The sequence below is a fragment of the Nannospalax galili genome, unplaced genomic scaffold, assembly GCF_000622305.1.
Source record: "Nannospalax galili isolate Female #2095 unplaced genomic scaffold, S.galili_v1.0 scaffold770, whole genome shotgun sequence".
Classification (NCBI taxonomy): Eukaryota; Metazoa; Chordata; class Mammalia; order Rodentia; family Spalacidae; genus Nannospalax; species Nannospalax galili.
In genome coordinates, this window is record NW_008328344.1 from 1,213,548 (window position 1) to 1,236,176 (window position 22,629).

Sequence of the window (22,629 nt, forward strand, 5' to 3'; positions counted from 1 at the left end):
CTTGCTGTTCACACACACAAACAAAACATCTTCACCTGATAAAAATATGCACGCGATCATGTGTGTGTGTGCATGCACATGTACGTGCACATATAGTTCAAGTTAGAAATAAAAACAAAACAAAAAAAAGGCACAAATCAAGAAGAGCACAGAGCCAGCGTCCATGGCCGAGCTACGAGCGTCTGTCTGCTCACCTGCACACACTCATGTGCAATAAACTCTTCCAATATGGGAACGAGAACACGACACCCTACTTTCCCAAAGGGCCCCTCTGTGCCCTGCCTCAGATCACAGCAGATGACATGTCAATGAAACGGTGCTTGCTCTAGTCCCGGAGATCAAAATGAGGGCTTAACCTGCAATTTACACTACAAGTCCCGTGACACTTGCCAGATCTGAAGACTTCATTCTAATCTTCCCGGCTGAAAAAAAAAAAAAAAAATCAAATACTCAAGCAAAGATGTATTGACAACTCTTAATTAACCATGCTAATGGGGGGACGAGAAGAAAGGACAGAAAAATGCACTCCACAACATCCCAAGCCTTCTTTTGGTCATTAATTTCCACCTTCTCACTCACTAAATCTTATTGAGAGAAAGAGAGACAGACGGGGTGGGAGACGGACATCGACCAATCCTCTAACAATAGAATGTCTTGAATGTCTGTATCTGTGCTATGCAAATCCTCTCCTGAACAAGCTAACAAGCAAGGGGATTGCCAGGAACTCACGTGTCCCAAGGTATTGGGGTTTACTGGTGATATTTGTGGATCCTTGCTAGTTGATATATTGTGGGTGGCCATCTGAACAGCATGATCTGGAACTGGAGGGAGACTTCACTTTCCTTATCCTTTTATTGCTGCTTCAAAGAGCAGAGAAAGGTGCAGCACTTGCACACACAGGCAACACTTAGCACTGTGCAGCCACCTACAGTGGACCAGAGCCACAGAAAGGAATTCGCCAAAGTACAGAGAAGATGAAGGAGCCGGCAGTTTCCCTTAGTGAACACAGAAAGAAGCATTTATTAAGCACTTTCTGTATTCCAGGCCCTAAAAGAATACACAGTGATAACATGATACAAGATCTGGGAGTGGAAACTAGGCAAAGAATAACAGTAAATATTCCGCCTTGTCTTAAAGATCTAGTACAACCACACCAGGAGGCAGAAGGCAAGACGCAGCAAGCCTGGGCAGATGCCCCATCCACTGGAGCCTCTGCTGCCTCGAGTGGTCATCTCCATAGCTGTGCCCTGTACGGCAGAGCCTGGGCACTATGGACCCCTTACTACAGTAAAAGCTTACCTCTGTTAGGCAAGGTCGATGGGCCAGGCATGTGTTACACATCACCTCATCTAATCTTGCTGCTAAAAGGTTGCCTGGTGTTATCCCACTGCTACAGAGGAGGAAACAAAGTGCAAAAGGACATCGAGTCACTTACCCAAAGTTGGACAGCTAGGAAGGACCAGGGTGCAGAATGACACCCAGTCTGTCACACTCTAGAACCCAGCTTGGAACCCTGACATGGGCATTTCTGCCACTCTTCCTAACATGGCACACAACACATTGAGCACCACATGCATGCTCCCCCACTGAATCCCTGCCCAGCCCTATAACTGAGAGATCACTACTATTTTATAAACAAGGAAACTGATCTTGCAGATAGGCACTGAGCTGCAAAGGTCACAGGGCTGGGGAGCAGGAAGCAATGCCCAAAAGGTCAGGTCTGCCTCTCTAAGTGAAGGTAGATTAAGAGCATAGGGCTGGAGCAGGTCTGAATCACTGAGGTGCCTCTGCTCACCACAGAGCTGGCCTCCGCCCTCTGAACTGTAGGGCTTTATTACTTTCCAAATTCCAGTGCCTGGTACACTTGCCTTTTCCCCTTCTGGTACGCCTCCAGGCTCCAACCCCAGCTATCGCTACTGTAGTGTGAAACGTTCAACATTACCAAAGCCACAGTCTACAGTCTGCTGTTTTCCATCCTGGAGGGAAAAAAGGGGGCGAGGGAATTCATACAAACACAAAGAATTAAGTCTTAAATGCTGCTGATATGATCATTTCAGTTCATCTACATTTGTAAAAAGACCCCAAAGAAAAGCAGCCAGTTTCTTGGCTAAAAGTCCTTGGGCCTCATAGCAACATACTCTGTTCCAAAGGCCTAAAATTTCCAAAGACTTTGGGAACTCTTATCTAATCCTTAAAAGATTTTAGGGTTACCTCTCCAGAGGGGGGAATGTTAGAGTAGCCAAAAGCCCCATAAAAATAAAGATCAAAGCAGAAGAAAGAATACATGAAGTTATCAGAAAAAAAGTGATGGGGAGATATGGGAGGAGTTGGAGAGGAGGGACTGTGCATGGACTTGATCAAAACACTTTTATACATGTATGAAATTCTCAATAAATTATTTATTTAAAAAAAAGAAAAGCAAACTGCTTGAGAAGCCACCAAAGCCTGTGCAGGAGGCAGTTACCCAGCACTCACCACTAAGACACAACACACAGGGCATTGTGAAGGGCATTGTGAAGGGCATGAGGCGGTACAGGAAGAGCCCATGGAAGAGCAGAGGGGGCCTCGGAAGGCAGTGCAGCTCTGGAGACAAGTCCACACATCCGCCCCCCGGTACCAACCCATGAGCTTTGGGGAAAGCATAGGGCCATGTTCTGTGTCTACTTATTACAGCATGAGAGAAGAGCAAACCCACCTCCCAGAGCTGCCAGGAGGCTCAAAGGATGATCTCCAGGGAGTATGGTGTACTGAGCAGCACCTGATGAGCGTTAGTTTAACTTTTCATGGCTTGTCTGTGCCACACCAGAGTAATAGTGTGAGACATGCCATTCAGTCATAGGTGGCCACAGCCCCAACATGCACTGTGGTCTCTGCATTGAGAAGTTGAGAGCCAGAGGGGACCATATGTTTTCATAGGGTCTGTGGGGCTGGGAAAAATGAGTCTGCACTGACCTAAGAGCTGGGAAAGAAACTGTACGTTGACATTTGGGTCGGTGCAAATGGTACCGTCTCCACTCACAAATCACCTACACTGTTCACCCATAACTTCCTTCAGTACTAGTCTAAGCCTCTCTAGTGCTTCATCCTTGAGGTTCCCAATGGAACCTTCTGCACCCATGGCATAAAAATCCTGCAGTGGGCAGCAGAAGCTAGGTTCACTGATATGCAAGTCATGTGGGTTCAAAGCGAAGATTCAAAGCCTTAATAAAACAGACCAGCTTTTTATCATCACAACAACTAAACAAAGTCAGTGAAAACACACTCCCTGAGCTGGCCCATGTTCCTCGCACCTCCTCCCAAGCTCTCTGCACCCCATCTTGACAGCCAACAGTTTTATATACTGCTTACTCAGCAAATATTTTCAGGACTGAGTCTGACAAAAGAGGGCCAGGGAAGGGCAAAAATCACGCTAACTTCTGGCAGCAAACATGTAAACATACTTTCACCAAGACACACAAAACCCATCTCTCAAGACAAACCACGGCATTCTGTTTGGTGCAGGGTGATCTTCACGCAGAACTCCAACGAACCTGACCCATGTTGCTATGGACTGACTGGAAATGGGGCCTCTCATATTCCTGTGGCTACGAAGATCACTCCAGGGTCCTGGGATTTATTTCCCTTTCTCAAGAGCCAGGGACAGATAATGAATACACCTCCTCAGCTGATCAATTGCCTGCACTTACAGCCTGGCACCATCCCTCCTCCTGAACAAGGTGAAAAGAACAGACCCATGAGTGATGGTCAGACGGGAACTGGCTTCACAAGAGGAGGGGAAAATATTAAGAAATCAAGATGGCCATTTAAAAGCAAAGCCCTTTCCACGCTGCTGAAGACGGTTAGCCATTCATCTTATTCCCTGACTCTGCTTCACCAGACGTGATGGAAGATGGTTAAACTGACATAAAAACCAGCTCTATACTAACAGCTGTGATTGATGGAGCCATTCCCAGCATCAGCCAAAAATGGCAGTGAGAGATGCCTGGGGCTTCCTGTTAACTGTTTTATGAGGGGACCTAAGCTCCCCCCCACCCTCAAACCCCTTGTATAAAGAATAAATTAGCAAAAAAAGGGATTTTGAAAACAAGTGGGAGCTGGCTGGCCGTGAAAACTGGGCTGTATCAGGCTCTATCCAGATGCAGTTGTCTGGTTTCTGGGTACACAGTTTAAGTAGGTTTTCTTTAACTCCACGCAATAACGAATTGTGCCATTAACTGGTTCTACCATACCAACATGATGCCTCGGTGGCAACAGAAAGAAAATGTAGCCTTTCCTCAGGAGTCTCGGAATGCAGCCACAGATGTTCCAAATGAGCCAGGAGGAGTGGGGGAGGGAGACCATCCGCCAAAAAGTCAGCCAGGGCAGCTTGGTGTGGCCTGTGCTAAAGTTTACACGCTTTCAATTTAGGGAGAATGAGACAGTTGCAGCGGGATCATATTCTTGGAAACTTCTTAATATGGAAAGGAGAAGAACAGGGCTTTCGAGAGTGTTAGGATCCCTCTCTTCTTGTTCTTGTTTCTGGAGTGGAGACCTTTCCCTGCCTTTCTTCTCTCTTATTTTGAAGAAGGTTAATTATGACCTGGGAGTGTCTTAGAGCATTCTGGCACTTGGAACTCAGCCATTGTCAAAGGAGAGCATTGTCAGCGCAGCACAGCAGGAACTAACTTAGGAAGCATCCAAATTTGGAACTCTTTTCACGAGCCTAGGGAGAAGCCATGTCACGATGTTCTAAGGAATGACAAATACCCCACTGGTGCTCACATGTCTTTGAAGATGTGTATGTCAGTGAAACATTGGAGTCACTCGGCTTTTAAAGTCAAATGAACTGGTTCTTTGGCCCATAAGTGATTACCTCACCATTTCTGATCCAAAGGCCCACACTTTCCTGTCCTCTGCCGGGGTTCCCCTCTAACATGGAAGATTCCTGGCCCATATTAATAGGTATCTGGAGATCTCAAGCTTCTGTATCTTTGACCTAGAAATTCTACTTCTAAAGTGGGAAAACGCTTTAGAAGCAAAGATATGCAATAGCCACGTAACATGCCACTGAAAAGAGATGACAGTGACATGAAAATCCAGGCAGGAGAACACAACTAAACCGAGATGCATCCGTGGGTCTCCTGCCACATGGCCATTCAAACCAGTGCCTGGGGCTGTTGAGAAAGCTGAGGTGTGGCTGTGAAATAGGACGCAGAGACAGAACTTCTCACAAAGGGCACGCTCACCCCGGAATTAAAGTTGCACACCTCTAAGATATTTACTTTGCGGAAACAATAGATTTCATGGGACGAAAGTGTCCTTCACTCAGTAAATACATTGCAACGACGATGAAACAAAACTACCTGGGCAGTTTTACACTGGGGAGAATATTGCCAAAAGGCTGAGTAGACAGCCTCAGTCAGAGAAACCTCTCTCTGCAGTGGGTGACAGTTAATGCAGACTCATAACTGGTCCAAATGCTGAGACTAAGGGATGGTTGTGTGCTCAGTTTAATGGGACATCTCTAGCAGCCCCTCCAAAGCTCAGGGAACATCACTGGAGAGGGGACAGAAAGGGCTGGAGAATGGAGAAGAACGCACTGTCTCCAGGACATGGCATAGCTGTTGCACCTATGAACTCGCAGCAGCCTGCACAAGACCAGCACAGGACTGGTCCACCACCATTCCATCATGTGGGGAGGGGCTCTTGAGGCCCCGCCCCTCCCTGAGGAGCTATGGGCAGTCAGTTGGTGGTTTCTAGGAAAGGGGAGTCATACATATTCCTCAGTGTGGTGGTCACTGGTAAACTGCCTTTGCTCAAGTAAATAATCCCCCACCCATATCCATGCAAGCAATGCTAGTTAAACGCAGCAGGACAAAAAGTAGGGGATGGGGGTGTAAAGGTAGGACAGCAACTTGCTGGGAATTAAAAACAGGCTCAATGGGAGGTAGGTGGGATGAAAGAGGTAACGGTAGTATGTGGTTAGAGACATTATATAAATCTAAAACCTGTGAAAAAAATAAGAGTTTTTATTAAATTTAAAGGCTGAGGGGGTGCACGTACATTGAAAGGTTCAACGTTGTGCAGCTGCATTTTCTTAACAAGCGTGTGCTGATTCAGATGGGAAATTATTAATGTCAAGAAAAAGTAGAGGCAGGAGAGATGGCTCAGCGGTTAACAGTACTGAATGCTCTTGGAGAGGACCAGAGTTCAGATCCCAGCACCCATGTGGTGGCTAACAACGGTCTATAACTCCAGTTCCAAGGGCTCTGATGCCCTCTTCTGGCCTCCAGGACACCAGGCATGCATGTGGTACACTTACATACATACATACATACAGGGGAAACACTCATACAGATAAATTAAAAATAAATAGATCTTTTTAAAAAAGAGGTAAAAATCAGGGCTGGAGAGATTGGCTTAGTAGTTAAGAACTCTGACTGCTCTTGCAGAGGACCTGGGTTCGATTACCAGCACACACATGGTGGCTACAAACCGTCCTTAACTCCAATTCCAATGTGAATCTGACGCCCTCTTCTGACCTCCACGGCATTGCACAACATGGGTGCATTCACATACATGCAGGCAATACACCCGTACACATAAAATAAAAATAATAAATAAAATATTTTTTAAAAAGAAGTAAAAATCAAGCTCCAAATAAACTGCTCCATAATGGAGCGGCTGAGGCCTGTGCATTCTGGGACTGTGGAACTCATTCCTTGTGAATCTATGGCTTTGGGTGTAGAAGCGCGGCAGAGCTCTGAACGTGCCTGGGGAAGCAGAGGGCTTTGCAGAACTTCCCCATGGGATTTGATCTCAAGGTTAATCCTATTCAGAGATAGTTCCTCAAAACAACCACAAATGATGAGATTAACAATCCACAGAGCTGATGTGACTACAAGGTAAAACCCAAAGCGGGGCATGGTCATGTAGACCTGTGATCCCTGCTACTCCAGAGATGGAAGAAATGGAGCATCATTATTAGTTCAAGCCCTGACCGTGCTACAAAGCAAGTTCAAAGCCAGCTTGGAAAACCTGTTAAAACTCTATCTCAAAATAAAAATGAAAAATAGGGCTAAGAATATAGCTCAGTGGAAGAACACTTTCCCCGCATGCAAGAAGCCCTGGGGTCAAGTCCCAGAATGGCAGAGGGAGAGAGAGAGAGAGAGAGAGAGAGAGAGAGAGAGAGAGCGAATAGATGATTGATAGATGACAGATAGATACATAGATGATTGATAGATGATTGACAGATGATAGATTGATAAATGATTGATAGATGATAGATACATAGATGATTGATAGATGATAGATTGATAAATGACTGATAGATGATAGATAAGATAGAAATGAACGAATGAGGAAATATAATGTGATAAAGATAATGTGATGTCATGAAGGTGAGGCAGACGTGTATCTCAGACATGTCTGCCAGCCTCCAAGAGGCTTTATTTTCTCACCATTGTGAGGAAGAATCACATGTAAGAAGGTTTTAATGAGGCAAGTCGTGATGGGCCAATAAAAAGGCAGTTTATCATCATCCATGATTCCTAGTAACAGCTGACGACCTCCTCATGTCACATGCACTGCTTGCTACAATCCTGCTGGGGCAGCCTTCCCCCATTCCCACCAGGGAGATACAGTTTGTGATGGTTAGTGTCAATTTTCAATCTGAGAGAACCTAGAATCGTTTAGGAGATGGCACTCTGGGCATGCCCGTGGAGAATTCTCTTTATTACAGTAACTGAGTGGGAAGACCTGCCTGCTGCGGGTGGCACCGTTCCCTGGCTGGGCTCCTAGATTACACATGGAGGAAGGAAGCTGAGCAGAGGCATGCCCTCCTGATGCTCCTCTTCCGGGCTAGGGACTTAGTGTGACCGGCTGCTTGAAGCACTAGGTCTTGCCTTGCTGCCTTGATTTCCTTATCATGATGAGCTGCACTTCAAACTCTGGATCAAAACTAATCCTTCCTTCCTTAAGTTGCTATTGTCTGGGTATTATGTCACAGCAACTGGAAAAATAAGACAAGTGTCATCACCTCTGTCTCACCCTTGAAGAAGGACCAGAGGTGTCAAGGTGTTAAGTTATTGCCCACCAGAAGTTAAAGGGAAAGAGCAGAGACAAATACTCGGGGTGGTTAATGCCCCAACCCCCTAGGAATCCTTCCACAAAGTGCAGAGCCAAAGTAAGGGCCTTGCTGGGGAGGAATCAACACAGGAAATCAAACTCCATAGTACAGACTAGGTCTAGAGTCAGGACTCCTTAAAGTTTAAATGTAAATACACATCTGTTCTTGTACAGAGAAGGTAGCTGGGGAGACTGCTCTGCCTTCCTGGCCCCTCTGAAGTGCGTCTGCATTCACCCTCTCCTGTCACCAGTACAGAAGGGTCCTAGCAATAGGAGACAGGGAAGCCTGGTGAGTGTCACTCCACCCATTCCCACCTCTTCATCAAGTCTCCTGGAACCCTCCAGGTTCCATGTCTCCTTCACCCATGAATTTGTGTCTCATTTACAATGGAATGCTGCACTTTGTCAGACCACAGAGAAAACTCCTCATTATAAGCTAAGAAATGTGTGGAGGATTATTTACCCAAAGGCTGTGCTCAGTCAGTGTTGCCTGAATACTTATTTAGGCCACACACAGAGAAGTTGTGTTAATGTTTGCTAGAGAATGTAGCTTTATAAAGTAACTGGGTCAAAAAAAAGTTCAGCATATTATTCACAAATAACTTTTAAATTGCTTAAGTTAAATGGCTGGGCTCACTCTGGTTTGTCTTTCCCAAATGCTAAAGAAACAATATCCAGAATTATGTCTCATAAAATACAAGTATTACAGAGTGGCTGCTTAGCCCATTAGAGAAAATAGAGAGTGAAATGTGAATTATTTCTACCTGAGGCAGAAGCAGACGGAGTTACCAAAATTACGTTAGGCCACTGTGGCAATTCTTTCAGTCCACAGGGCAGCAGGGCTAACGGCTCCTGAACCAAAACCCTATTAGGAGGGCTATATTCATCAGGCAACAGTGACAGGAATTCCATTTCTCAGGCCCAAATTGAGTGTAGCTATCGAGAATTTACCCAAAACATTTGCTTTTAGTTTAGCAGCAGTTACTTGCCTGCCTCAAATGCCCTGGGAGGGACAGGGCTTGTTGAAGAAAGAATACTGCTTGGGGCAGTTTATTTAATGGGTAAGAAGGTGAACTGGGAGTATGTGGGTATAACAACTCGGACCTCCACTTGTGGGTCAAGCTGTGAGGTGATGTAGACATAATCACTAAGAGTAATAAGAACTGCAATGACCAGCATCTTCTAGGCTGGGTCAAGGGTGATATAATATAGGGGAAGCTTCAGGGGAAAGGCAGAGAGGGGATAAGTGCCTTTCTTTTCCTGCTGTGGGGCTAAAACACTCTGACAAAGGCAACTTGAGGGAGAAAGAGTTTATTTTGGCACGCAGCTCTAGGGTGCAGTCTGCCATGGCAGGGAAGTCAGGGCAGCAGGAGATTGAAGCAGCTGCTCACATCACATCCACAGTCAGGAAGGAGAAAGCTATAGAGGCTTGTCCTCCATTCAGTTTGTCTTTCTCATACAGTCCAGGATCCCAGCTAGGGAATGGTGCCACCCACAGTGGGCAGATCTTCCCACCTCAGTCAACCCAACCAAGGTAATCCTGTACAGACCTGCCCAAGCACCTAACTCCCAGGTGATTCTAGATTTCATCTAGCTGACAACTGAGATAATTGCCACAGGAAAGAGAAGGCACATTAATGACATACCCTGAGCACTTACTCTACACTGGAAACAATGACAAGCACTTAGCACAGGAAGTGCACCGGACACACTGAAGCTCAATGAATATCATGGACAGCCTCATTTGCAGGTATGAATATCTTCATGGGCATAATGAGGACTCCACTGCCCCCAGTGTTGATGGAATAAGGTGAGTCTTGAAGGATGAGGTTGCAGTGATAAGCAGCTAACCAAGTTAAGAACATACTCACTGAGATGAGGGTCACCAGGCCACAAGACTCCCAATTACAATAAAATATGGGTGAATATCATGGACAGCCTCATTTGCAGGTATGAATATCTTCACGGGCATAATGAGGACTCCACTGCCCCCAGTGTTGACGGAATAAGGTGAGTCTTGAAGGATGAGGTTGCAGTGATAAGCAGCTAACCAAGTTAAGAACATACTCACTGAGATGAGGGTCACCAGGCCACAAGACTCCCAATTACAATAAAATATGGTGATTACGGCCTGGCACTCATTCTTAGTGTCTCCTGACCCTCAGCAATTCTGACTTCTAAGACATATGGCATTATCCCAGTTCCCCACCTGCCTTCCCAATGAGATGAGGCTTCCCAATGGAACTGTCTTATAGATTCTTCTACCCAAAGAACCAGCCTGTTCTTAGGAGGTGTCCAGTAAAGATTCACTTATGAATAAACCAGTGTACATCATGAGGTCCCTGCTCTGAAGTGTCAGCTATGAGAGAGGAAGACTTCCAGAGATCAAGAACAAAACTGTGGGGCTGGAGAGATAGCTGAGTGGTTAAGAGAACTGCCTGCTCTTGCAGAGGACCCAGGTTACAATCCAGAGTCTGTAACTCCAGTTTCAGGAGATCCAACATCCTCTTCTGTCGTCCACAGGCACTGCATGACACAGATGCACTTACATACATGCAGGCAATACACTCATACACATAAAATAGAAACAAAATATTTTTTAAAAAGAAAAAAAGTGGGGCTGGAGAGATGGCTCAGTGGTTAAGAACACTGGTTGTTCTTGCAAAGACCCAGGTTTGAATCCCAGCACCCACATGGCAGCTAACAACTGTCTGTAACTCCAGTCCTAGGGGATCAGACAGCCTCTTCTGTCTTCAGCAGGCATTGCACAACACAGGTGCACTTACCTATATGCAGGCAATACACACATACACATAAAATAAAAATAAATGCAATTTTTTTTTAAGTTTCTAAAAAGAACAAAAGTAATGCTGAGCATGTTGGTGCATGCCTTTAATTAATCCCAGCTCTTGGGAGGCAGAGGCAGGCAGACTTCCAGGCAGGCTGGGACTAGGGAGACGCTGTCCAAAAAAAAACACTTACTTATTCCCCTCAGGGACAGATTGCTGAATTTGATCTTCTCACATTTCAAGAGATCTGAAACCTCAAATCAAGATCTCTGCAGAGCTGGATCCCCACGGAGGCTCTAAAGGAAAAGCAAGCCAGGCCTCTATCTCAGCTATACCTGGTTCCCAAAGTCCTTGGAGTCATCTGCTTGCTGCTGAATGTCCCCGCTCTGTGTCTACGTTAACTGCAACTCCTTTCTTGTGTCTCTGAGAGCCCTTTTTCCACTGCTATAAAAACAGTAGTTACTGGACTTAGGACTGAATCATCTTAAGATTCTTAAAATTAGATCTGTAAAGCCCTAATTTCCCATTATAGTTCTGGCTGGGCATGAGTTGGGAGGGGGACACTGTACCCCAGTTTCTGCAGCTTGTCTACAGTGGCAGTCCTCCCTTCCTCATGTGCACTAACGGAGTATGGCCTAGTCTCCATAGACCTTGGGAACGTTTCAAGCTCAGACCTTCATCCCCACTCACTCCATGGAGAGAGGAATAGAAAGTTCCAGAGGGTGAAGAGCAAAGTCCCCATAGTCTGTAATAGCAAAGAGTAGGGAGAGAGTGTAGGCTGACCTTGGTGCCTGGAACTCCAACCCTGTGAGATCCTGTCCCACCAGCCCCACAGGCAGGAATGCATAATGTTACCTCTATACCCAGTTCTCCATCAGAGTCCCAACCTGAACGAGCGTCTTCCTTCATGGTATGCCAGGACTAAACTGTTTTCTCTCTCTACCTCTAGAGGGGGGGAACATTTCCTTCCCTGTCCATGAAGTGCCACTCAATGGCTAGATCCTGAGAGGGCGTACTGTGACTCTGCTGAGTCAGGGAGATGGGAAGCTATGGGCAAAACAAGAGGCTGTGACAAAGCAGGCTTCACTACTGTGTAGGTAGCCACAAAAGGTTGGTATCTAGGCATAGAGAGGGATGCGTGGCCCGGATGGACAGGCCACACTGCTGTCCAGCAGGCAAGGGGAGTCCAGGACATAGAGAAATGATGCCAACTCCTGGCCTTCAGAGCAGGAGTTCAGTAAATAAGGTGTCACGCATACCTAGAGCCCTGTGGGCTGATGGGCTTCAGCAGTCTCCATTTACATCCATGTTACACAGGTAACACACAGAGCCTGTCTAACAGGGATACCTCCAGCAAGGACTGCAGTAATGCCCTTGACGATGATATTTATATTCCTCAGCAAAAAAATATTTTTATGAACTCTAGAGGCAAGAAAGAGAAATCAGAATTCTAAGAAGGCTCAAGTCATCTAAGGGCAAGTTTCAGCACCAAACAAAATTGTTATAAATTTATGAAAAAAAAAATGTGTTGTATTTTAGAGCTCTTTGAATTTTGGACTAGCAGAAAACAGACCTCAGAGGGGTATTTACAAGCCTGACGAGGCACTTCCTTGATCCAGGAGGTCTTGTCCCCAGGAGGAAAGGTGGAGTGAGAAGGCTGGGGTTGAGCCCAGCGAGGCCTCCTACTCCATCCAGGTCCAAACTTCCCCCAAGAGATTTGGTTTAATGAAAGAATTTTGGAGCTACAGAAAGGACTGAAAATCACTGCTGTATGTCAGAGGTTGGCAAACTTTTTTCCCTTTCTTAGGTAGAAGACCAGACGGTAAATAATTTAAGCTCTGTGGGCCAAGAGGCAAAGCCAATGCCACTAGGAGGCACTTATGTAACAAGGGAGAAAATAAGTTGTTTTTTATTGATGGAATTGTTTTTTATTGATGGAACCCTAAACTTTATCTTCAACACTGAATGTAAATTCAGTTTCATTTCCATCTTGAAATAACACTCTCCTCTTGATTATTTTTTTTCTCTTTGACCATTTAAAAATGTAAGAACTATTCTGAGCTTGTGGTCTATAAAAACCCCCACCCCCAAAACTATACTGGGCCCATGTATAATGGTTTGCGACCTCTGGGCTAGGTCTTTCCAGGTCGTGCACGACCCAGTCCCTGAATGAGACATGCTAATGAACACTCCAAGGGGATCATGTGGGAACCTATGATCAATCAGAGGGAAAGAGATCTGGCAGCTTCTGAAACAAAACAAGCCTTAAAGTGACAAGACATTTAGGAGGCAGCTGCTTTCTGTTCAGTTTTCAAAACCTAAATACTAAATGTGGTATGCATCATAACTTAGTAAAAATTATTTTTCTTAAATAACATCCTTTCAAAAGTTACATCCAGGATCTAGGGAGATGGCTCAGTGGTTAAGAGTATACATTGTTCTTGCAGAGGACCCGGGTTCAGCCCCATCACCCATGGCTGGTGACTCACAAATACCTCCAACTCCAGCTCCAGGGGATCCAACACCTTCTTCTGCACTCTATAGGCACCTGCACTCACATGAACACCACCCTAAGACACATACACAAACACACACATACACACAATTTTAAAACAATAAATCCTTTTTAAAAGTTAAATCTTAAAAAAAAATACATCCTTCTACCACTTAAATCGGAATCATGGTAATACAGGTGGGATAAATAAATTCCTCATTTATATTATACATTTTCAGAGGTGGTCACCAGTAATCTGAATCATATTAACAAAATGTTCTGTGCATATAAATCCTTTGGACCCCCATACTGTCCTCACAGCCTCTGGACACCTATCTGCCTGACTTTGTATACATAATGCCTTAACCTGCTTCAGCAAAGAATATGCAACAGACTGGCTGGCAAAACCCAGAGTTAAAATGTACCACCTGCCCTCCAAAATGGTTGAGCATGATTTGAGAAAAGCTCATGTGTGTAAAGTCTGGCAAACGTGGTGTCCAAAGCTGGTCTGTGGAAGGTGTCCCTAGCACAGGAAAACACAAAGTGACCTTTGACCCTCTGAATACGCCTGCTGAAAAAGCAAGGCGGACATCAAACTGAAAAGCCAGAGCAACCTCCAAACAAGCATTCTCCAGGGATTTCTGGTCTCGGATGACCTCCACCATCCTCTGTACACACACCAGACAGTCCAGAAACGAACACCCAAGATCTTACTCCAAGCCACCCAAGTCTTGCACACATCATCAACACTTTCAAAATCAGGGATGGAAGCTGTTTCTTCTGTTCTTTTTTATAAAAAAAAAAAAAAAAAATTTAAATATTTAAAAAAAAAAAAAAAAACCCCCAAAGAGTCACTTTATAACATGCAATTATTCATCCCCTGGAACTGGAGTTAAGGACGGTTTGTAGCCTCCATGTGGGTGCTGGGAATCGAACCTGGGTCCTCTGCAAGAACAGTCAGTGCTCTTAACCGCTGAGCCATCTCTCCAGCCCCCGCCCTTTTTAAACCTTCATGTGATAGTTCAGTAAACTGAGGCATAGAATTTTATCAACTTGCTTTACATATGAGAATAGCAACCATCAGACCGAGACGTTCAAAGCCTATGTAAGCAAAAGTCTGGACAGTCTGGCAAACTATGGTTCACAAAGGAAACCTGGCACACTGCCCAATCTCTATAAATAAAGCTTTATTGGAACACACCACTCATGTCGATATTTTCTGCTGTGCTTTCCACACTGTAACAGAAGTACTGAGCATTTCATCAAGCACTACCAGGCTCACAAAGCTAAAAACAATCACTATGCAGCCGTTAAGAGAAAAAAGGCTGTGCTCTGGCCTCCCTGTGGATGCTAACCATGCTCCAGTCCTCTGCTGAGGGAAATCACTCACAGGCTCACAGTGAGGCAACTCACGCCTGGCCAGTTGCTTAGATATGAGTAGTTCTGCACTATGCTGACTACCCTCACTGTGTAGACGCTAATGCATCCACAACGTGAGAGCACAAGGGAGCCACACAGAGTCCACACGTTTCACTCCGTGGGCTTGTCTGAAACAACAGAAAGCAAGAAGAAAAGCAAAAGGGTACAGGAAGGAAAGAGACCCACGACCTGGGGCCACGCTGACCATGCTGGCAGAGCTGGAGGCCAGGCCCGGCTAGCTGGAGGCTTTTTCTAACCACAAGCAGGATCTGTTTGTGTCCCATTTTCCTGGACTACTGATCTCAACCACCATCCCCAGTGCACTTCCTCGTCCTGCCACCAGGGGATCAAGAGCACTGGGCTGGGGCCTGGAGAGATGGCTCAGTGGTTAAGAGCACCAGCTGCTCTTCCAGAGGAAGGGCAATAACTGTCCTTAATTACAGTCCCAGGGGATGTGACGCCCTCTTCTGGCCTTTGCAGGAATTGCACAACAGGGGTACACTCATATATATGTAAAAACACTCATATATCTGAGGGAGGGAGGGAGGGAGGGAGGGGCAGGCTTGATTCCCTAGACAGCAAAGACCAAAGGCCCACAGAGATGCACCCTCATTATACACATATGCAAATAATATGATTTGAAATCCAACCTTAATTTACATTTCCCTGTACAGCAGCAGCAGCAGCATCTGTGTTCTGTACATTCTGTCATGTGAAAGCCATCAGATCATCAGATGAAAAGAAGGGCTTTTTTTGTTCTCCCCTAACCCAACCCTGCTTTTTTTGGACAAAAGAACTCATTATTGTAAAGTTTTTAAGACCACCCAGCTTTCTATAAATTAGCTTCTATCTTAACTCCACTCGTGAGAAAAGAAAAGAAAAAAAAGGAAAAGAAATATAAAGAGAAAAGAGAAAGGAGGACGAAGGAGGGGGAGCCAGGAAGGAGAGGGGAAAGGGAAGGAAGACAGACACACAGAAATTCCATATAGAATTCCCTGGTGCGATGAAACCTGGGCACTGTATCATTTTACTTCTATTTCTGAAATACAGACTTGTAGTTCTCAGTCCAAAAACAACCCAAAAGACAAGGAATTATGGCCAATGCATAATAAAATGAGAGCTGCCTTTGGGCTTGGGAGAAATTATTAGCATTTTGATTCAATGGGTTCTTAGTTCTTCAAAATCAAGAGTATTTATCTAGCTCAGGACTTCTCAAAATACTAAAGTCTTAACAATTGCTGTCTTTAACGGCCTTTAAAACTAAGAAGGGTGCAACGGAAAGGGGGCGGAACACGGAATAACTTGTATGTTTGGCAGAGATACACAGAGATGCCATCCCTTGAGCTGGAGCTGAGGCAAGAGTCTGGGCCCCACAAAGCACACACATATGAACTTCTCATGACCCTCAAGTACACTCATATGATATATCACAGACACCCTAAAGCACCCTTGTAATTACAGGGAAAAATTGATTTTAAAAGGCCTATACCAAAATTAATAGTCATAAAAATATAATAACCTAGGCCAGAGAAGTTAGGAATTATAGCATTTTGAACATTATACCTCAAATTTATAAATGCTATAAATATATAGCATTCACAAAGGTTTTTTTGAAGTGAAATAACTATATGCATTAGGAATGTATTATATAATCTAGATATTTAAAATTAAGTATTAACACCCTCCCCCATGCTCAGGCTTAAAATCAATAAGTTCATCTCATACCATTAAAACACTGATTTCATGGCTCCTCCAGAGTCTCAGGCTTAGAATGTCCTGCATCAGCCAGGAGGGGAGCCAATCACATATATTCTGATAAGACTCTCTACAGGAAGGGACTTTCCCCAAGGGAGGAGCCAGTAAGGAGCCAAGGGGAAAACACATGGTGGCATTTTGGTGAAACTAAAGCACATTGTGTGATGAAAATTGAATGTTGTAAATTCTCAGTTAAACTGAAATGACTGATTTCCACGCAGTGATGGGGGCAGTGCCGAACATAAGATTGATAACACATTAAAACGTCCTCTACTACCTCGTCAGCAACAATGTACTGCATATTGAAAAACATGTGAAAGGGATAGATCTCACATTGTTTTTACCACAATTAAAGAAAATAAATGAAACGCATGGTTACTGTGACTGGGAAAGACATGTCTCAAATGGAGATGACCAACTTTGGACAATTGTGGTACGGTAGCCAAGCACGGTAGGTGTTGACAATAGTTTCAGGCATATTCGGGTGTACAGAATCACTAAGAAAACACAATTCCAGTGTTTGCATGTGCACCTGAACTGCTTCTGGCTCAAAGTGACCACTTGTTGCTAAAAGAATGAGTATTTGTTTTCTGGCCTTTCTCCCAAACATCTCAGAAAAGCAATGAAGGGAATAAAGGCAAATCACTCAGAAACAGACATGAGTACTGACTCCTTTTTAATTTCTTAACACCTGGTAGAAAATGAGAGCCTTATCAGAGAAACAGTTGACATTTCTCTATGGTTTTTACAGATCTCAACTGATCTTCAAATGATGCTTCATTAAGAAAAGTAGATTCAGGGACCTCAGATGGCCTCAGTGCTTAAGAGCACGGAATGCTCTTACAGAGGACCCAGGTTCGATTCCCAGCACCCACATGGTAGCTAACAACTGTCCATAACTCCAGTTCCAGGGGATCCGACACCCTCTTCTGACCTTTTATTTTGCAAACAAAATAAAAATAATAAAAGAAAAAGAAAAATAGATTCAAGCCTAAAATATTAGCCTCCAGAGAAAAATCTCCACGTTTCAGAGATTTCAAAAGTTAGCTTTTCTTCCCAGCACTCAGGAGGCAGAGGCAGGGGGTTCTCTGTGAGTTCAAAGCCAGCCTGGTCTACATGGCTAGTTCCAGGCCAGGTGGGGCTACAGGGAGACCCTATCTCAAAAAGACAAAAATAATAAATAAATAAATGAATGAATAAATAAATAAATAAGTAAATAGCTTTCCTTATCTTGACCCAAAATCAGTAGAAACATGGATTTCTCCCCAACAGTCAGCAATGTTTTAAGAAATCTTTATCTACAAAGAGTGACCTCTACAAACTTCTTCCAAATCCCTGGGCCTGATGGGAGAAGCTAGACGGGCTCAGGATGGCCTCAGTCAAGCAGGGAGTGGAAAGTAAGTTAACTGTACAATGAGGAGTGCATTCATAAAAGGAAGAAGGTGGCAGGCATCACATAGAACCTCTGCGGAGTTCTGGAACCTTCCAAGTAACTGAGTGGGTAAACAGGTATGCACACTTGTAACCTCCATCACCCTAGCATGACTTTTCTTAGAAAGAACAAAATTCCTCATTTGTAAGTTGTCCTACTCTCACGATTTTTTCAAGAAAGAGATTCTTTAGGTTATGGGTGAAATGCTGCACTCATTTTTAAAAACTGTATTTATGTACACCTTCTTCCACCGGACCACTAACTTCTGCATTCCCTAGTACAGTGTGAGTCCAATGATACGATGGATGTTTCCTCACTCATCGGCACAGCCTTGGATCTGAGTAACAGGGCCTAACCCATAGCAGGCCCTCAAGACCTACTAAGTGATTGAGCATATAAATTCTATAGTGTGTAGGGTGTAGACCTCTAAGAATTAGTGTGTCTTGCTGAACTCGGTTCATGGAGAAGCCTGAGGGGCTGTCCAGTGGGAAGTGACCCCAAACAATGGTCACGCCATCAAGACAGGCCCAATTCCAGCCCTGCAATTCTCTGAGTCAGCTACTCCTTAAGTTCATATATTGCTCCGCTCAGCCAATGGCGATTCCGGGAGAGAGGCGATTGATAATAATTATGTTTTCTGCCTTCTCTTGGGTTATGAATTTATCATGATGCGAAAGTTGAGCCACTCTGATGCCACGTTAACAATGATAAACACCATAAAGACAAAAAGAAACTAAATTTAAGCATTTAAATTCTGCAAGAGAGTTTATTAAATAGATTAACTAGGAAAGGCAAAGCTACACAATTATGGAAAACAGGTACTGAAGCCCTGGCTGGCTATTCTTGATGGTCACCTGAGAACAGATTTCAAATGCCCTGGTTTCTACAGGTATATTATCATGTATTTTATTGTTATGCACAGCTGCAGGTTAATTAATTTGTATTCAGAAATTCTAAGTAGCAAATGTGCACTGCACGGTAATATAGCTGCTTTACGGACACACTGGATACATCTAAGCCACAAGTCATATTCAACCAGAGAACAAAGTCCAAAGAGACTGTAAAAGGTTTCAAGAGTTTGTGAAGAAAATCACAAGGAACAGCATGGCTCCGTGTCCCATCCCTAAAAGATATAAGATGAAAAATAAAAACACCAAGTCTGGAGCACAGCCAAGAGAAGAGGTGGGGGGCATCGAGCTGCCACAGTCACCTGGGCTGCTGTTGTGGGAAAAGCAAAGCAGCCAGAACTCAGAAGGGAAGGTGGTTTTGAGCCACACAATTTGCAAGGGGAAGGGTTTGTTCTGTTTGTTTGGGTTGGTTTGGTTCGCCCGTTGCTTTCTGGAGAGGGAAGCTTGCTCTGTAGCCCAGGTTGGCCTCCAATTCTCAATCCTCCCGTAGCCAACCTTTTCCAAATGCTGGGATTACAAGTATGTGTTACCCTCCCTACAGAGAAGCTGGGCAGGGTTCCATGTGGCCTGCAGGCCTGTGGCTTACATGAGCTAAGGGCACTGGAACTGCAGGCATAATTAGGCCCAGAACCCAAGCACCAGGTTGAAAGTCTGAAACCAAGAGAGACTGTGCAAACAGAAACTACTCTGTCCCCAGGATGATTGTCCCATGTTCCAGAAAGGACCATGAGATAGCAAACAGTCTCTTTATTGTCTCAAAGGATGGCTACAGAAAAATACTGTTTCTAAAGGACTGAGATAGTTTAAAGCATAAGGCATTAAACAATAATATGTTAAGGCCACTACTTGAGCTAGAAAGAACACAAAATTTTTATTCTAATTTTTAAAAAGCAGGTTAAGAATCAGGAATTCTGGGCTCCAGCTACAGATCTTCTTGGGCCTTGAAACAGATCTCTAGAAACTTTCTAAGTGTGATAATTCATTTCATTTTAGCAAAGGAGAATCAATGTTTATCCCTACTAAATTAAGTAGGCATAGGATTGTATGCAGGGAGAATCTACAGAGATGTAAAAATGCGGCATCCCAGTGCGAACCAGCCCAGACAGAGATCAGCATAACAGGTAACATGAGAGATAAAGTTAAATACCTCAGATGAGTTTATTCTTTATTTGCCTGTATATGTATTATTTATACAGGGTCTCGATATACAACCCAGGCTGGACTTCAACTTCCAATCCCCCTACTTTAGCCCCCAAGCGCTAGTCCTCCAAATTCCAACTTTTAAAGTGCTAAAATGTCTACTTTTTAATTGCCTGGAATCCTGTTCTATCTAAGAGGACATGAGTCCTAGCAATCCCATGCAAACTTTAACTAAAGACAAAATCTGCACTAGATATCTTCCCCTGGGTCGCCTGCCTTCTCCCCCAATGAAGGCAGCACCTGGGGTAACTCAATACCTTGATCTCTGAGATGACTTTCTCCTGCCCTGTGAACTGTCCTCTACCGTAAAGGCTGGAAGAGATGGGTCCATAGCATTTGAGTTGTGTTCTCCAACTCCTCTGCTTCAGCTTGCCCTGTGGCCTTGGCCAGGTGCTGGCAGATGACCATTAGTGTCTTTGCCAGAGACATGTCCCACTGGTAATGTTGAAATGGTGTTCTGGCGACACCATGTGGTGAAATAAAATATAGAGATGCCTAATGGTCCACCCAGGACTGTCTGGGTTCAATAGAAGCCATTTGAGTATGTGTGCATATGTCTGTGTATTAGTGTGTATGAGTGTGTGTGTCTGTGTGTATATATGTTTGTGTATGAATATATGTATATGACTGTCTATATATGAATGTGTGTGTATGACTGTGTGTATATGTGTGTGAGTATGTGTATGAGCGTGTGTGTATATAAGTGTATGTGAGTGTATGTATGTGTATGAGTGTGTATAGGAGTATGTGTATGAGTGTAACTGTGTGTGTGTGCGTATGAGTGTGTATATGTGTATGAGCATGTGTGTACATAAGTGTATATGAGTGTATGTATGTGTAGAGTGTATCTGTGTGTGTGCGTGTGTATGAGCGTGTGTGGGTGTGCATCTATCTAAATAACCTCTCAATTGCCTTCCTTCTTTTGTACAAAAATAAGGGTCATATACTAGGTCCAATGGACACAAACATTTAACCACATATCAAAGCAAACAATTCCACACAAGAAAGTCACAACCTTGATTTGTACAACAGACACATTCCAAGTGGCGGAAGGGCTCCAGCTTCCACTGGTCACATGCGTTCCAATGTCTGATCAATAAACAGGTCAACAGGAACATCGTGGAACACACGTCCCCAAGCTCCAAAAATAAAAGCTAGGTTCAGGTGACAAAATTCCAGCAATTTGTGTGGAGCTATTCTTAGGACTTTATTACCTTAAAATATACAAGTCAAAAAAAGGTAAATGTGGGGGATTTACCTTCCTGAGGCTGAAAATGAGAAATAGGCAAGAAAAAAGGACCAACAAATAAAACGACACCACAATAATCTCAAGAACTCATGTATGTGGTGGTGATTGCATATGAATGAAATAATACTAGTGTGCACACTAACAGGAAGGGCAGCCACTGGCCCTGGGAACTGAGAGGGGAAGAGAAGCAGCCATGGGGCTGATGTTGGACTCACTGGGCCAGCAGGATGGCTTTGCAAAGAAAGGTGCTTGTCACACAAACCAGGAGGCTTGAGTTTGATCCCCAGAACTTATGGGGAGGGGGAAGGAGAGCACTGACTCCACAAAGTTGTCCTCTAGCCTCCACATGCACCCCACACATACATCATACATACAAAACATAATAATAATAAGTAATTAAACAGCTCATTGTGTCCAAAGTAATTTCTTTTATAAACATGTTTTTTTAATGTGTATGTGTGTGCTTGCATGAGTTTATGTGCATCATGTGTGTGCAGTGCCCATGGATGCCAGAAGAGGGCATCAGATCCCCCAGAGCTGGAGTGACCAGCTGTTGTGAGCAGACCCAACATGGGTGCTGAGAACCAAACCCCAGTCCTTTGTAGGGGCACCAAGTGCTCTTAGAGCCTTCTCTCCAGCCAACAAAGTGTTTCTTTTTAAATATTCACAAGACAAGAGTGAGGTCTGTAAAACAATTGCATGTCAGTGAACAGCTCTCAGGAGATCACACTGGTCAGTGGAAACACATGTCCTACACAGGAAACACACACATGCACTCTTGATAAGCATGTCCATCAGTGGGAACCACAGCACAGCCAGGTCTGGCCTTCATTACTTATTCATTGGGATAACAAATGAGGCCAGATGTGCACATCTGCCTGCTAATTGTCACAAAAGCAGCAACGAGGGGAGACTTCAGTTCCATCACAAAAAAGTCACAGGATATTTTTTTAAATTTTTTTTAAATTTAATGACCACATGATTAGAAGAAGCATTTCATTACAGCTTTAACATATTCAGTAACACATTCCAGAGCAAGGACACATCTCTTTCAAAGGTGGCTGTAAATTTTTAGGTTCACAGTTGAATTAATACAGTCATACAATATTGAACTCAGTATAAACCCTGTAAGACATAAAATTGAATGAGTTTTTACCCTTTAAAGAAGATCTCCATTTCATTTTAAGATATGCTATTTCCTACTTGTTTGGTTTTTTGTTTGTTTGTTTGTTTTGTCTTTTTGAGACAGGGTCTCCTTATAGCCCCAGCTGTCCTGG

At 44.1% G+C, this 22,629-nt stretch overlaps 1 protein-coding gene across 5 annotated transcripts in view; it reads right to left on the minus strand.

The window, feature by feature from the left end:
• Wwox (WW domain containing oxidoreductase) overlaps positions 1-22,629 on the minus strand; it is a 1,076,697-nt gene that overhangs the window by 939,067 nt on the left and 115,001 nt on the right. Inside the window, exon 6 of one of the 5 annotated variants that reach the window (XM_029560130.1) lies at positions 237-422. The exons of the other annotated variants lie outside the window; for them this stretch is intronic. Within the exon in view, the coding sequence (XP_029415990.1) occupies positions 405-422 (18 nt within the window). The 3' untranslated portion in view covers positions 237-404. Of the gene's footprint in view, positions 1-236; positions 423-22,629 lie in introns of those variants that run through there. 5 annotated transcript variants of the gene reach the window in all.